The 13758-nt window shown below is 39.9% G+C and overlaps 1 protein-coding gene across 8 annotated transcripts in view; it reads left to right on the top strand.

The window, feature by feature from the left end:
- The window catches only part of LOC115590854 (epidermal growth factor receptor substrate 15-like 1), an 87026-nt gene that overhangs the window by 57435 nt on the left and 15833 nt on the right, over positions 1 to 13758 (top strand). For 6 of the 8 annotated variants that reach the window (XM_030432317.1, XM_030432321.1, XM_030432318.1 and 3 more), the window contains 5 exons: positions 1687 to 1823; positions 2442 to 2505; positions 4028 to 4173; positions 4515 to 4608; positions 12466 to 12627. In XM_030432317.1, coding sequence (XP_030288177.1) covers positions 1687 to 1823; positions 2442 to 2505; positions 4028 to 4173; positions 4515 to 4608; positions 12466 to 12627 — 603 coding nt within the window. Of the gene's footprint in view, positions 1 to 1686; positions 1824 to 2441; positions 2506 to 3670; positions 3768 to 4027; positions 4174 to 4514; positions 4609 to 12465; positions 12675 to 13758 lie in introns of those variants that run through there. The other 2 variants (XM_030432319.1, XM_030432324.1) reach the window with 2 other exon arrangements.

Consider the following 13758-nt stretch of genomic DNA (forward strand, 5'->3'; position numbering starts at 1 on the left):
AGGAAGTTCAGTATCAAGTTGCAGAGTGTTGTACTCAAGCCCAGGGATCAAGTTTCAAAGGTGATATTATACTCAATTCAAGTTAATGTCGCTGTCCCTGGCAGTGAAAGCAAGGCAGCTGGAGATCACGGAGAAAGAGAGAAATCACAGATCTCAGCATATCATCATGCCTGTTTTGGTTCCACGATGCCAACTTGGTGTATAGTGTAAAAATACAAAGGCGGTGTAGAGGCAAGCCTTCGTTACAGCTCTAATGTGGACTCTCTGTCTGAAAAGGTCTTAAGACTAGACACAGCAGACTACTTTTTAGTACACAGCCAGGTATATCATCTGGACCAGCAGCATTATTTATATTCACTCTCTGCAGCCGTTTTCTCATAGCTGCTGTGGTTACGGACAGTGGTCTGTCCTCTGGAGGTGGAGTAGGTAGAGATTCTTTGTTGAGGAGAGCAAAGCAAGCTTAAAATGTGTTCAGCTCATCCGGCAGTGTTGCCTCACACATGACGGGGTGCTCCTGTGACATTTTGAATCACCTGCCACATATCTTTAGTACTGTTGGTGTTGAGGTCCCTCTCTCCTCTTTGCCTCCTTGATGCCAGTTTTCAGTCCCTTGATCTGGTGGTGGCTTCTCTGTCACCTGACTGAAAGGATAGAGCCCTCATCTCTCCATTCATCCAGGCCTTCTGGTTGTGGAATGCTCTTACTGTCTGTGTGATCACCACACCGTCAACACATTTACTGGTATACTGTATGATGTCATACAGAGCATGGACCACCCATCCATGCAATAGCTTAATCCTGGTTGTTGGGATGTAGCAAGGTCTCTGTAGAGATATGGGCACAACAGATTTGCCATTGCTGAGTGAGCCTTATTTGTAGTCTTATTTCATCATTGTTAATATCCTGTAACCGTAGAACTTCCAAAAGTTGGCTGGTTAGTGGAATACCCTTATGTCCCAGATGGGTGAGCTTAGTTCTTCCCCTAGCTCTTGTCCCACACTTTCTGGCATGCTCACATCACTTGTGGTAATGTTTGCTCCTGCTGGTCTGGCTGGCTGATTGGGAGATGCTGTAGGCAGAGACCGTTGGCAATGTTTGCTGTACTTAATGTCTAATCTCTGCACTTCCTTTTCTGATAAGTGTATTTCTTTCATTAGTAATACAGTCAAGGTAAAAAGTTTACATACACTTGTAAAGTACATGATATCATTGCATTCTTGAGTTCAAATAATTTCTACAGCTCTCATATTTCTGTGATGGTATGAGTGGAACATATAATACTTTGTCACTAGAAAAAACATTCTGAATGCTGTATCCAGGGCAACTGGACTTGTTTCAGTTTCTTGAAGACGTTTCACCTCTCATCCAAGAGGCTTCTTCAGTTCTAACTAACTGGAGGGGAGTTGCAGGCATTGTGTGGGAGTGTCCTTACAGGGTCATAAGGACTTGTGTCAGCTCTGAGTTTCAGAGTTGTTAGGCCTACTTGTGGGTCATTGCCCCAACAGGCCTTCATGTGGGTTGCCAGGGCTTGGTGAGCCCAGGTGTAAATGTTGTTAAGCTGTCTGTGGAGGGAACTCAGCACTGCAATTTAGGTGGGTGATAAGTAATGTCTTAGGCCACCTCTGGTCAAAGATGATTTGTTAAGTGAGACAAAACAACTGATGCTGTCCATCATTCCTGCTGCAGATCCTTTTGGAGGAGACCCATTCAAAGAGACAGATCCATTCAAGGCTTCGTCAGAAGATTTCTTCAAGAAGACCACGAAGATTGATCCCTTCTCCACACCAGACCCCTTTAGTAAAAGTGCCACATTACCCTCCAAGGTACTTGTTGAAGACTGAAGGCTAGAACATGTAATTGATAAAAAAAAAGGATGGCACAGACTTCAAAATGACTACACAGCACTGTACTACATATTATGTGGATAAGACATGTTAATTTTTACCACTTGAGATTTCTGGTAGCACCTATTCTGCATCTCACTGAATTCAAATCAAATCAATTGTATTTATATAGTCCCAAATCACAATCACATTGCCTCATTCTGCTTTACAGTCTCTACAGTGAACGACTCCCTCTGCCTTAGCCCTTCGATTCGAGTGAGGAAAAACTTCCAAAATGAAAAAAAACAAAAAAAACTTGTCGTAATAGATGTATAGTGTCCAGAACAGAACAACGGCATAACAGTTTACTGATTTCACTGACAGAATATAATAAAGTAAATAAAAGTAAATTATATAAAATATATGTGAAGAATGTGGATCCAGGAGGACAACTGAGTAGGCTGAGGCATTACCTTGAAAACAATATGAACAAGAAAAAAGTTGATATGAAAAATGTATATTTAATAGCTTGAGGAAACACTCTAGTCACATAATGCATACATTTAACTGTGGCTTGAGTGAATTTACTGTTAAGTATTCTTCTTATGCTTTTTGCAGCAAACCAGTCACTTCACAAGCAGTGACCCATTCTCTTCAAGCAACCCTAAACCAAAAGGACCAGGTAAGATTTAATTCTGTATGGTATTTCAAAAATAAGAGGAATCTGTCAGTCGTTGTGTTCCGCAACATCTATAAGCAGTCTTATAACATGAAGCAGTCTTTTTCATTGATACAACACTGATGACACAACATAGTGTCCTAATACAACCACAGAAATGAAAGGGATAGTGATCTTGGTATACTTTGGTACCATGCTAAACTTGACAAATTAGTAGACACATTTCCCAAGGCATAGGTCGTCAGTGAATTTGTGTCTTCTGTCAGTCAATGCACTAAACCCCCTTCAAGCTGCTGTTGGTTCTCTGCTGCATAAAAAATTTCATGTTACCCAGGTGTGAGTTCATTTCCCAACTTAGACTTTTTTACTCCTAACTTAGAAGGGTTGATACTGCTTAAAATACAGCTTCATAACATTCACACTGGCTATGGTTAGGTCTGGCATCTGTGATTGTAAAGAATAATAATGTTCAATACTTCAGTGATAGCCCTCACTCCGCTCAGCATATAGTGAGCAAGATCAGTAGTTAAACATTGTCACTATGTTGCAGAGGGTTTTCAGTCATCCACGTCATGGTAATTCTAAGTGCTGTATCGTAGGCAACTGTGCTTGTTTCAGTTTCTTGAAACGTTTTACCTCTCATCCAAGAGGCGTCTTCAGTTCTCACTAACTGGAGGGGAGCTGCAGGCTCTTGAACTCAGAACTCTCAGTACAGCATTGTAGGTGGGTGATAAGTAATATCTTAGGCCACCTCCTCTGTTCAAAGACAGTCGTTCCAATGTGAACATCTTGGCTGGAGAAGACAGATGGATTCCTTTACTCCTCTTTCAAACCATCTTTGTCATACTGGAACGACCAGACAAATCAGAGACAGAGTCAATTGTCAGTTGATGATGTATCATTAACTGCTACAGACTAAATACTTAGTAGTTCCAGTGTGTAGGATTGAGGGCTATTCAGGGACAGAACTAGAAAGTTATATTTGTGGAAATGAAACATAGTTTTCATAATGTTTTTTTCCTTCCTGTATAATCAGCTATAACTAATAATCATTGTGTATTCTACACTGTTGAAAGAGCCTGTTACATCTACAGAGTCTATCATGTTTCTACCATAGCCCAGAACAGACACTCCAATGAGCTAAAACTGGGCGTTTCCCCTTTTTTAGTAGCCATCGTAGGGCAGGGCGAGACGGACTGTTTATTTGTTTGCTGTCTGCAACCTCACCACTAGTTGCCACTAAATTCAACACACTGGAGCATCAGGTATTATTTAATAAGGTAACTGCTTTGGAGCTACATAGAATTATACAATTTACTGGAACAACATTTTTTTTCAGGGTCAAGTACAACCTTACTGTACCTGTGTAGAATCTTTTTACCATATTGAACGTGAATCTATCTGATGTCTGTACTCATCTATATCAGTTAGGAATGACCAATATGTACCAAATATCTAAGTCAACAGACAATAAGCAGAGCAGTCTCAACAATAATGAACATTGTTAATATGATTGTTTTTTCAGACCTGTTTGGCACTTTGGACCCGTTTGGCAGCAGTTCGTTCAGCAGCAGCAGTAACAGCTCTGCTGGATTTGCAGACTTCAGCCACATGTCAAAGCCCAGAGACCCTTTTGAAGGCAGGGCCAGCTGGCTGCCAGACTACCAAAAGGTATCAGTGGCCAAAACTCATGCTGAAAACACACTTTTTTGTCACACTAACATATTACACAAAAACCTCTCACTGCAGTCATGGAACTCTAAGATGTGCTCTATACAAATGTAGAACAGTTATTAAAGTGGAGTCTTTAATTTCTTTTTCTTTTCCACGATAGAGAGTATTTTATTATTAATGTTAGTATGTTTTTATTAGTACAAAACAGACTGTTTCCTTGTGCAATCTTCATCACATTAAAAGCTAAAGTTTAAAAATCTCTACAACCTGCATTATATTGTGTCACTGTCCATCACATATGTTGACATTACTGCTTAGTGCTCACTCTCTCTCTCCAGTCAGTGTTTATGGATGACCCATTCAGCAGAAAGAATGACACGCCAGCTCTGCCACCCAAGAAAAGTGTTCCCCCAAGACCCAAACCACCCAGTGGTGAGTGTCACACAATACAGGCTTTTAGGGGAAGGGAAGAGCCAAAGAGGACAGGAAAGCAACAGTGTGTCACAGCTTCTTAGATGAACCCATATGGCCTATGGCTAATTAAACATCTTAATTATAGACCTAATCCCTTTGGCGTCACAATAGCAGCAATCACCTCTGGTTAGGAAACTGGACGTTGATTTGCATCTTCAAGACACAAGAAATCTGCAAACGGTAATGTGTAAAAGGAAGTTAAACATGTATGTCTGACCTGTCTGGCGTTTTTGCTGTGTTCATTTCAACTTCTATATTGCTTTTCAACCGCTTTGATCTCTGCTAGGGATCGTCCGATATGGATTTTTCAGGGCCGATGCCGATACCGATTTTTTTTTCATCAGCCTTAGCTGATGACCAATATGGACTGCCGATTTTCTCGGGACGATATTTGGAGCCGATACTACTTTTGCTCCCTCAATTTACATCATAAAAATTACACAGTGATGATAACAAATGTTATGAGTATCAATTTTAAAAAAAGGAACATTTATTGAAATTAAAACAGAACAAGTAAACAATATTTAACAAATATTAAAAACAGGTGAGGTAGAACTAGCCTTTCCAGCAGTAGGCTCTGTGAAATGCTGCCACACTGGATTGGTTTTCTGCTCTGCCATTTCTTTAAAAAGAATAAACAAAAACACAGTTCAGTGTCAATCTTTTGCAGTCATCTTACCTTCATATACCCACATTATGTGTGCATCATATGGACGGGTGCATATGGTTAACTGTGCAAGGGTAAAAGGCTTCCACATCTACAACACAGACTTGATGATCCATTACTTGCTGACATATTATAAGACAGATATAATCAGGTCATCACAAAATGTCTTTTGTCAACACATTTAAATAATTTAAGAAAACAGTAAACAATAAATAAATAAGTAGCCATTGAAATAAAGTGCTTGATTTGTAATTTAAGACTGCCATGGTTTAAATTTTTCTACATAAAATAAAATGAGCATGTCTTAGGCTACTATGCTACCTAATATGCAAAGACAACACACTAGTAGGTCTAAACCAAAATGTAAATGGTAAATGGTCTGCATTTTTACAGCGCTTTTCCAGTCTAACGACAGCTCAAAGCGCTGTACAATACATGCCACATTCACCCGTTCACACACACATTCATACACTGATGACAGAGGCTGCCATGCAAGGCGCCAACTGCTCATCAGTAGCAATTTGGGGTTCAGTATCTTGCTCAAGGACACTTCGACATGCAACTAGGGGGAGCCGGGATTCGAACCTTCCGATCACTAGACGACATGCTCTACCCACTGAGCCACAGCCGCCACAAAAGAAGCTGCCAGAATGGCAACCCCAGAACATAAATTAGCAGAGGAAAATAACAAGATGTCAGATGCGCATTAAGCAACAAACTGTTCAAGTTTCTCTTCTAAATTGCATCAGCGTTAACAGGAATAAATATTCAGCCAAGTATAAAACTGTACAAACTCCTAGTTCAACAAAACTAGCAGTTAAAACGGTAAAACCTTATCACACTTTTGCAGAATGCTAATTTTATGGATGTTGTATGAAACAGCGAGGTGTCTGACTTTCACTGTCATTTATATTGTATTGGCCAGTGTAATAGGGGATACCCATTCAATAAATCCATTCTCATACAACAAGTAGTCATACACTGAAAAAGATAAACAATGAAATAGGGTTGTGAGTAGATACATTGATATTATATCAATAACCATGATAGCTTTTTATTGTGATGACCACCTCACCACCATGCCCATTATCACCATCCTTATTGGTATTACAGACATGTTAAAGAATGAAAGGGAAGGATGTGCGTATGTATTCATGGAGTGTAACCAGAAAAAAAAACAAAGAAGAATAGCACTATGTAGAGTGCATACCTCCGCAGAGGCTCTACAGACCCCTTTATTTCAACCAACCCTAATGCCATATCATATGAAACATATTTAAATCTTTGATCTGGATTTTCTGGTTTCGTACGTAGATGGGAGGGGTAGAGCAAGGGCAAATAAATCATTAGTTAATCAATTGAAGATGACATGTTGAATTTAGCATTCATTCACTACTGTGAGCATATCACCTCTACCCTTCAGCAACTGCTTCAGTTATGAATGTCTTTCTAAGTCCCTCAACTTATTTATAAATGTCTCCATGGCTTGGCATCTCCATTACTACTAATTCACTGTGTTCTTCTGATGCCATGCTGCTCTCCAGGCTCTGCACTGTGTGTGACAGTCTGGCCCTAACCTCTGGAATCCTGTCAGGGTTTGCACGAGTGCACATCTGCTGCTTCTTTTAAGCCACAACTGAAAGTCACCTGAGCCTATCCTGATGCTTCATCATGTGCACATTACGATTATGCTCTGTATTTGTAATATAGTCCATCCTTAATGTTTGTTTTTATTTGTTATGATCATTATTGTCATTCATTATCTATTAAGTGTTTTATCTGGTTTGGTAACGTGTCCTTGGGTGACTTGAGAACCGCTTACAGAAAACCTACATATACATTTAAGGGTTGGGCACTTTGTGTGCGTGACAGAAAAATTAAAGTATAAAATTAACATCATTAACAATTTGGCATGTAGATTTTGATAAAAACCATCCGGTTTATTCAGCTTGCTAGTATGTGTGAGCAAACATGGCTTCATACAGATCCAAGCAACTATCTGGATCTAACAAACTGAAATATGTGGAGTTTAATATTGGGTTAGACTTGATTGACTTAAAGGGGACTGTTGGCTATACTGAGTGCCATTCTAGTAATTACAAGTTTCTTCTCAGATGTAAAACAGCTGTTAATCTGTCAACAGGATATAATGTCATCGGCTACTGAGAAGATTGAAGCCTTGTTGGATGTGCTGGGGCACTGCATCACACACTGTACGCTCTTTGTAGTTTCTCAATTTCTCAACACCCTCTCAATTCAAACACCAGCAGTGACAAGGAGTGATTTGTGCTGTACTCTGTCACATTGAAGCATTTATGGAATGTAATCTTAAGAATGGTGAGTTGTGTCAGTTGTTTGGATGTTGGTGTTTTGATACAGGACAGGCTTTAATTCAGTTTCACATCAATGATTGTCTTCTCATATTATCTTCAACATGAGAACATCCATCCTCTGATGTTGCACTAGAAACACAATTCTCAAAAATCATCTAGCACTATTTGGTTGTTATTGAGTTCAGAAGTTCAGAGTGCTGTTGTGCACGTGAACTGTTGAACTGTCACACCGTTGGGTTTGTTTATTTGCTAACATCTTCCTGGAGCTGTTTGACTCCCCTTGTATTTAAACTTTCGCAGCTGCTTTTGAAGAGTACCTCTTGAGTGCATTGCACTGTGAGTCAGTGTACAACAGTGTTCAGTGTTGAACAGTGTTTATCAACAGTACACTGAAAAATCATGTCTAAGGGGACCAAAATCCTGCCTGACATCAGAACTTCTTCTCCCACCTGCCTACCTATATTTAGTGCCCATAACACATGAGCTTATGTATCGTTGTATAGCTCCCTGGTCTCCACATAACAGGAGAGGCACTCTGTCCCTGTTGGCATCAATTCATAAGGATTCAACTCGCTCTTTATCTGGTCCCTCCTTTGAGACCAGTTTGCCTTGGATTTGCCAGCGTATCATTGAGGCTCCAGCAGCTGTTCGTCAGGCTCATTTCCATGAGACACTTCACATTAATGCTTCGTATATTTTTAGGTAGATTTTATAACATGATTCTCAAACAGCGTTCACAAACTGCCAGTCTGATGTTTGTGTGAAGGCACACATGAAGGTGATGTTGTAAGAGCGATATGTGGTTTGCTTGGCCTGTTGTTTTTAGACACACCCTAACTTGCTTCCTCTCTCTTCCCTTTGTGTATGTGTGTGTGTGTGTGTGTTTATGCGGGTGAGTGGTTCAGAGGGCTGCAGGATGTTTGCAGTGGGCAAATGCAAGCATTGTTACCGATGTAACCGTCTTCTTACTCGTCATATATTAATAATATATTTTTTCTTTATGTTTTCAAACTTCTATTTCTTCACACACACACACACACACACACACACACACACATGCAGACATGTATGCATGTATGCTCATCAACTGAATAGGGAACAGCTGCAGAACTACAGATAAACTGGCTGGAATGAGAGCATGTTGCTGTATTGTTTTCAGTAGATGAAATGCTGCATGCAGCAGCAGGGTAGGCATTCAAATTAGATGCCACTAATATAGTGGATTATTTTAAAACAGGGTGGAGCTCATGATTGTGGTTTCTCGAGTGTGAGTTGTAGTGCCATTTGCGTGTGTCAGTGCAGTTTACTGAAAGAGGAAAAAACTGATTGCCAGGCATGCAGTTTTGCTTAGCGTGGAGTGTGAAATGAACTCCTCACCCCAATCAGCCTTGTTATCTGGGTAATGTACTAAATGCATATGTGTATGACACCAGTCTGACTGGCCCTGTGGTTTAACACCTATACAGGCAACACGATTTACTCTTAATGTTCCCACGATCCTCTGCCAGCTTCAGCTCCTTGTTGATAACGGCAACATTACTATATTTACTTTTTGTAAGTTTTTGCTTTTTTGTGTAGACCCACTTTTGGTTCCACAGGGGCTGAGTCTGATAAACAAGGGGTTTTGAATGAGGATGGAATTCTTTTTTATTGTATTATCAGGAAAGCACAGAACTGCTTGGTCTTCAGGGGTGGCAGTATGTCTGCAAATCTTCAGTTGTACTGATGAGTAGCAAGAGATGTTAAGATGTGACAAATGAATTTCAAATCAAGAAAAAAACTTATAGTTGAAATGATTTGTTGCCCCTACTGATCCAAAGCTAAAAAATAAACTTGAATTTAATTGAATTGCTTTTTTTTTATTTTGGACTTTTCCCTAATGGCACAGAAAAAATGGATCCAAACTATTTTATTTAGAGCAGAAACAGTTTCACAGTTTGTTTTTTGATAATCATTTATGGAAGTATATGAACGCTGTCTTGTTACAGAAGATTTGCTGCTTTTATGTGTTATATCATTATAAACTCAAATATCTTTGGTCAAACACAAAACACTCTCTGAGCTATTACCATGAATGTGTGTGCTCTCTGAACATTTAACAACATTTGTCTAGTTGGTAGATTGGTGAACCAACAGTTGGCAATGTGGGCAGAAACCCGACCAAGAGATTTACCAGAAACCGTAGAGAACGGTTCCGTCGGTTATCGAGTATCACTTTTGGTTTTGCTCCTGCGGCTGTTGACTTTGTTCTGTTTTTTCCTGTACCAGCTGTTTTCATATGTTTCCTTTCTCAGAAGGACGTAGCACGGCATGTGATAACTTTGAGAAAAATTTGTGTTAGGACTCTATGAATTGTAATGGTGTGTCGAATGTGGAGGCGAAACTGTTGTGGCTTTCAAAAGCTGGTAGTGATCTTTGAGGTGACACCGGAGATGAAACAGGGCGTGGGCACAATATGAGAAGCAGAGAGTTCAGTGTTTGTGTATTCTAATCTAGAACTGATCAAATCAGATTCTGTGGTAACCACCCAGTTAACTTAGGTGAGAAGTTCTCGTGCAGGCTGCAGTGGTGAGTCATGGTATCTCTCAGCCAAGTGAACACAGGTACTTATTGTTTTTACATCTTTTTTTGGAGATCCATGACACCTAAAGCTTGTCACATGTCTGTTTTTGTCTTTTTTCTTTGCTCTCTCAGCAGGCCTTCTTCACCCCAAAGCACATTGTTTCAGTGATATCTCAGAGACACCTTATTTCCTCAGTGATGTTGTTAGCTACGTGTCCTGCGTCTCTGACCAGTGTTGGGCACGTTACTTAAAAGAAGTAATTAGTTATGGTTACTAGTTACTTCTCCCAGAATGTAACTGAGATAGTAACTGAATTACTCCACTATAAAAGTAGCTAGTTACCAGGGACAGTAACTATTGCATTACTTTTTTTCTTTTTAGTTTAAATACTTCTAAGAATTTTGATTTTTTTTCTAAGCAGTTTTCTAACCTTTAATATTTGTGTCCTTCTTTGTTAGCAGAGCTCACGTTAGCCACACCTGGCCTGCTGTCATCATCAACAGTGTCAACAACGGTGTTTTTGGCTACCAGTTGTGCCACTGAGAGATGATTCATTAGATTAGAGTTGCTTACAACGGATGTGGACAAACACTTTGCTCTGGGACATAATGTACTCTTACCTCACTTACTTACCTTAAGGAGATTAAAGTAGTGTCTGTACTTCCACTTTGAAAACATTAACTTTCCCTCCGGACTCGGCATTGCTGCAGTTCACCTCTGCTAGTTAGTGTGTGTGAGGCTGCTGTGTGTGTGTGGTTTGTGTGTAAACTGAACACTGCCTCTGATTGGCTTACGAACTGTTACGCTACCTTAGCCAATCATCATCATTTATGCAGTTGTCTCTCCCCTCCCTCCTACTTACCAAAGAAAAAAAAAATGGCGGTACCAGTGTTGTAACGATGGGAGTAGTAATTAGTTAGATTACCTGTTACTGAAAAAAATAACGCTGTTTATTTTAGCACCGTTAGTCCCATCACTGTCTCTGACACATTCAAATCTAAAAGGATCCAATGAACTCGTTATCCAGTGCCCCAGGGAAAGCGCCGTATTTGATCCGTGATGATGATGCATTGTGAACAATAACTCTGTATAAGTGTAAAGTGAACTTGTGATACTTTATGCAACAAGACCAATCCTTGACCCACAGTTCAACAATCAAAGCTACAAACTTGGTATTGGTGAATAAAATAACTGTCACTGATCACTGTCAAGAATAATTAGCTCTGATAGATTCTGTGTTCTCTCATGACGAAGATGACGGATGATGTTTCACTGTTCAGGAGATGCATCGTGTTGAAACGGTAAAATAAACTACTGTTAAGTTTCTTTGAATTGTTTAAGCAAGTGTATGAGGATGATGATGTGACAGGTATGTACCCAGCTCAGGATTTTAACAGATGAATCTGAACTGTCTTTCTTCAGTTCAGTGCCACACTTGACTTCTTTGTTGGCCTACATCAGTATGTTTTATCTGCAGCCTCAGACTCAGACTCTTAATACCTTACTACATCATCTGTGATGTGAAAACGTCAGATTTCCACACAGTCAGAGAAAGTAAAGTGTACGTTCTGCTCATAGTTCAGTTCTAAAATCCCTGCACACCACGGAGCGTCTGTCCTGTCGGCTGCAGACACCGCTGTCAGCACATTTTGGGACCCTGGGCCAGATGAGGATTTGGTGCCTCATCATTGCAGCTTCAGTCATCAGCCAGCCAGCCAGCAACCATCACATGTTGTCAGTTGGACTTTATTTATTTAAAGCAGCAGCTAATACAAATGTGTATATATATATGTATAATTCATCATTGAGATGTTATCCCTGTGCATTTTTTAAGCTTCTATGTGCTATCCTGTTTTTGTACTCTGACTGACAAAATCATCAAACATATAACAGTGATTATTACCATATAACATGAAACGCGAGTTTAACATAGTAATTCGTTAGAAATCACAAATGTTGTTGGCACCCAATGAATGTCCTCAGGAGCCACTCAGATGAGCTCCAGTTGGTCCCAGGGACTCACTATAAAGAAAACTTGTCACTTGTCAAAGTGTAAGAGTCAAATCGGAAAAGATAAGGAAAGGGAACACTGATATTTTCAGATTTGACTATTACACATTCACTTTCCAGTCACTTGTCAAATTTTTTTGTCAAGTGACAAACTCCCATCAAAGAGTACTGTATATGATAATGTATGATGTAGTATCCAGTAGGGAAGACTCTAGACTGTGCTGATTTCTTTATGTCTTCAGGTAAGAGTACACCAGTGAGCATGTCTGGCGCAGCTGACCCTTCCAAACCATGTGACCCCTTCCAACCCTTCGGCGGTGACACCATCGACCCGTTTCAGAGTAAAAAGGGCCCGGGAGACCCGTTCAGTGGCAAAGACCCTTTTGCTCCACCCTCAGCATCAAGTAAAAGTTCTAAAGACTCTACCTCGTGTTTTGCAGACTTCAGTTCTGTAAGTTGAGATGGGTGATACTGTTTAACTGTTTGTGTCTAGGTCAGGCCACACAGCTCTGCATAGACACAGCACAGTCACTAGATTGAAGCTATAGTGTCTATAATGTCTGTCCTAGAGACTGATGAGTGCTGAAAGTGCAGATGATTGGCTGCTCAAATCATTTTTTGACAACATGATTGATTCATGTTATCATTTTACATAATACTGAATAATGATGATAAACAATGATTACAAACAAATTGTTTTCGAAAAAAAAGGACTATATGGTTTAATTTTAGCCTAACATCCAGTGCAGTAAGCTGCGGCCAGTTTCTTAGAACACCACAACACCAGAAATGTATGACATCCATTAGTGTAATGGTGAAGGCAGAATCCAGTAAGCTTACAGATGCAGTGCGCTGCTGTGTGTGTGATGATGCTTCAGAGCCTCTGCTACAGCCCATTCTAGCACGATCACTTGTTAACAAGCTACTGCATCTTCACATTATAAAATCAAAGCTCTGATGCAACTGGACCCACACTGACCGAATCATGTCCTACTAAAGGAAAAAGTCAACATTTTAGAATTTTTGTCAGCTTTTCCCCATGTTCCACTATTTTGTAGGCTAACCATGTTGTAGGCTACTATGTTCTGAGTCCAGCTCTGTCCTTCATGCTGACATGAGCTAGATGCCAATCTTCTTATCTCATTTTCTGAAAGAAGGTAAATAAGTGTTTTTTTTTTTTTTTTAAATGCTGTACTGTTTCTTTAACATTTATTTAGCACTGGCCAAGTTTTATAGAAATGTGTTACTCATTGTTGTGAGAAAAATGACTTATGATATCTAAAGGTCAGCCCAGAGAAGTTACTGGTTAATCACAGGACGACCGCTCGCGTAGTTTATGAAAGCGTACCTGAGTATCACAAGAGCACATTTAAACTGCTGCAGACAATCAAAGTAATACAGTGATTGGTAATGAGAGGGAAACTTTACCTAAATATACCCCCATGCAGCACTATAAAACAACATGTAAACCCACTTTCAAAAATGCAGTCTAGAAATGAGGCTTGTAGGCTGCACAGCAGAGCTGCATTGTGTCT

The sequence above is a fragment of the Sparus aurata genome, chromosome 11 (genome assembly GCF_900880675.1).
Source record: "Sparus aurata chromosome 11, fSpaAur1.1, whole genome shotgun sequence".
NCBI lineage: Eukaryota > Metazoa > Chordata > Actinopteri > Spariformes > Sparidae > Sparus > Sparus aurata.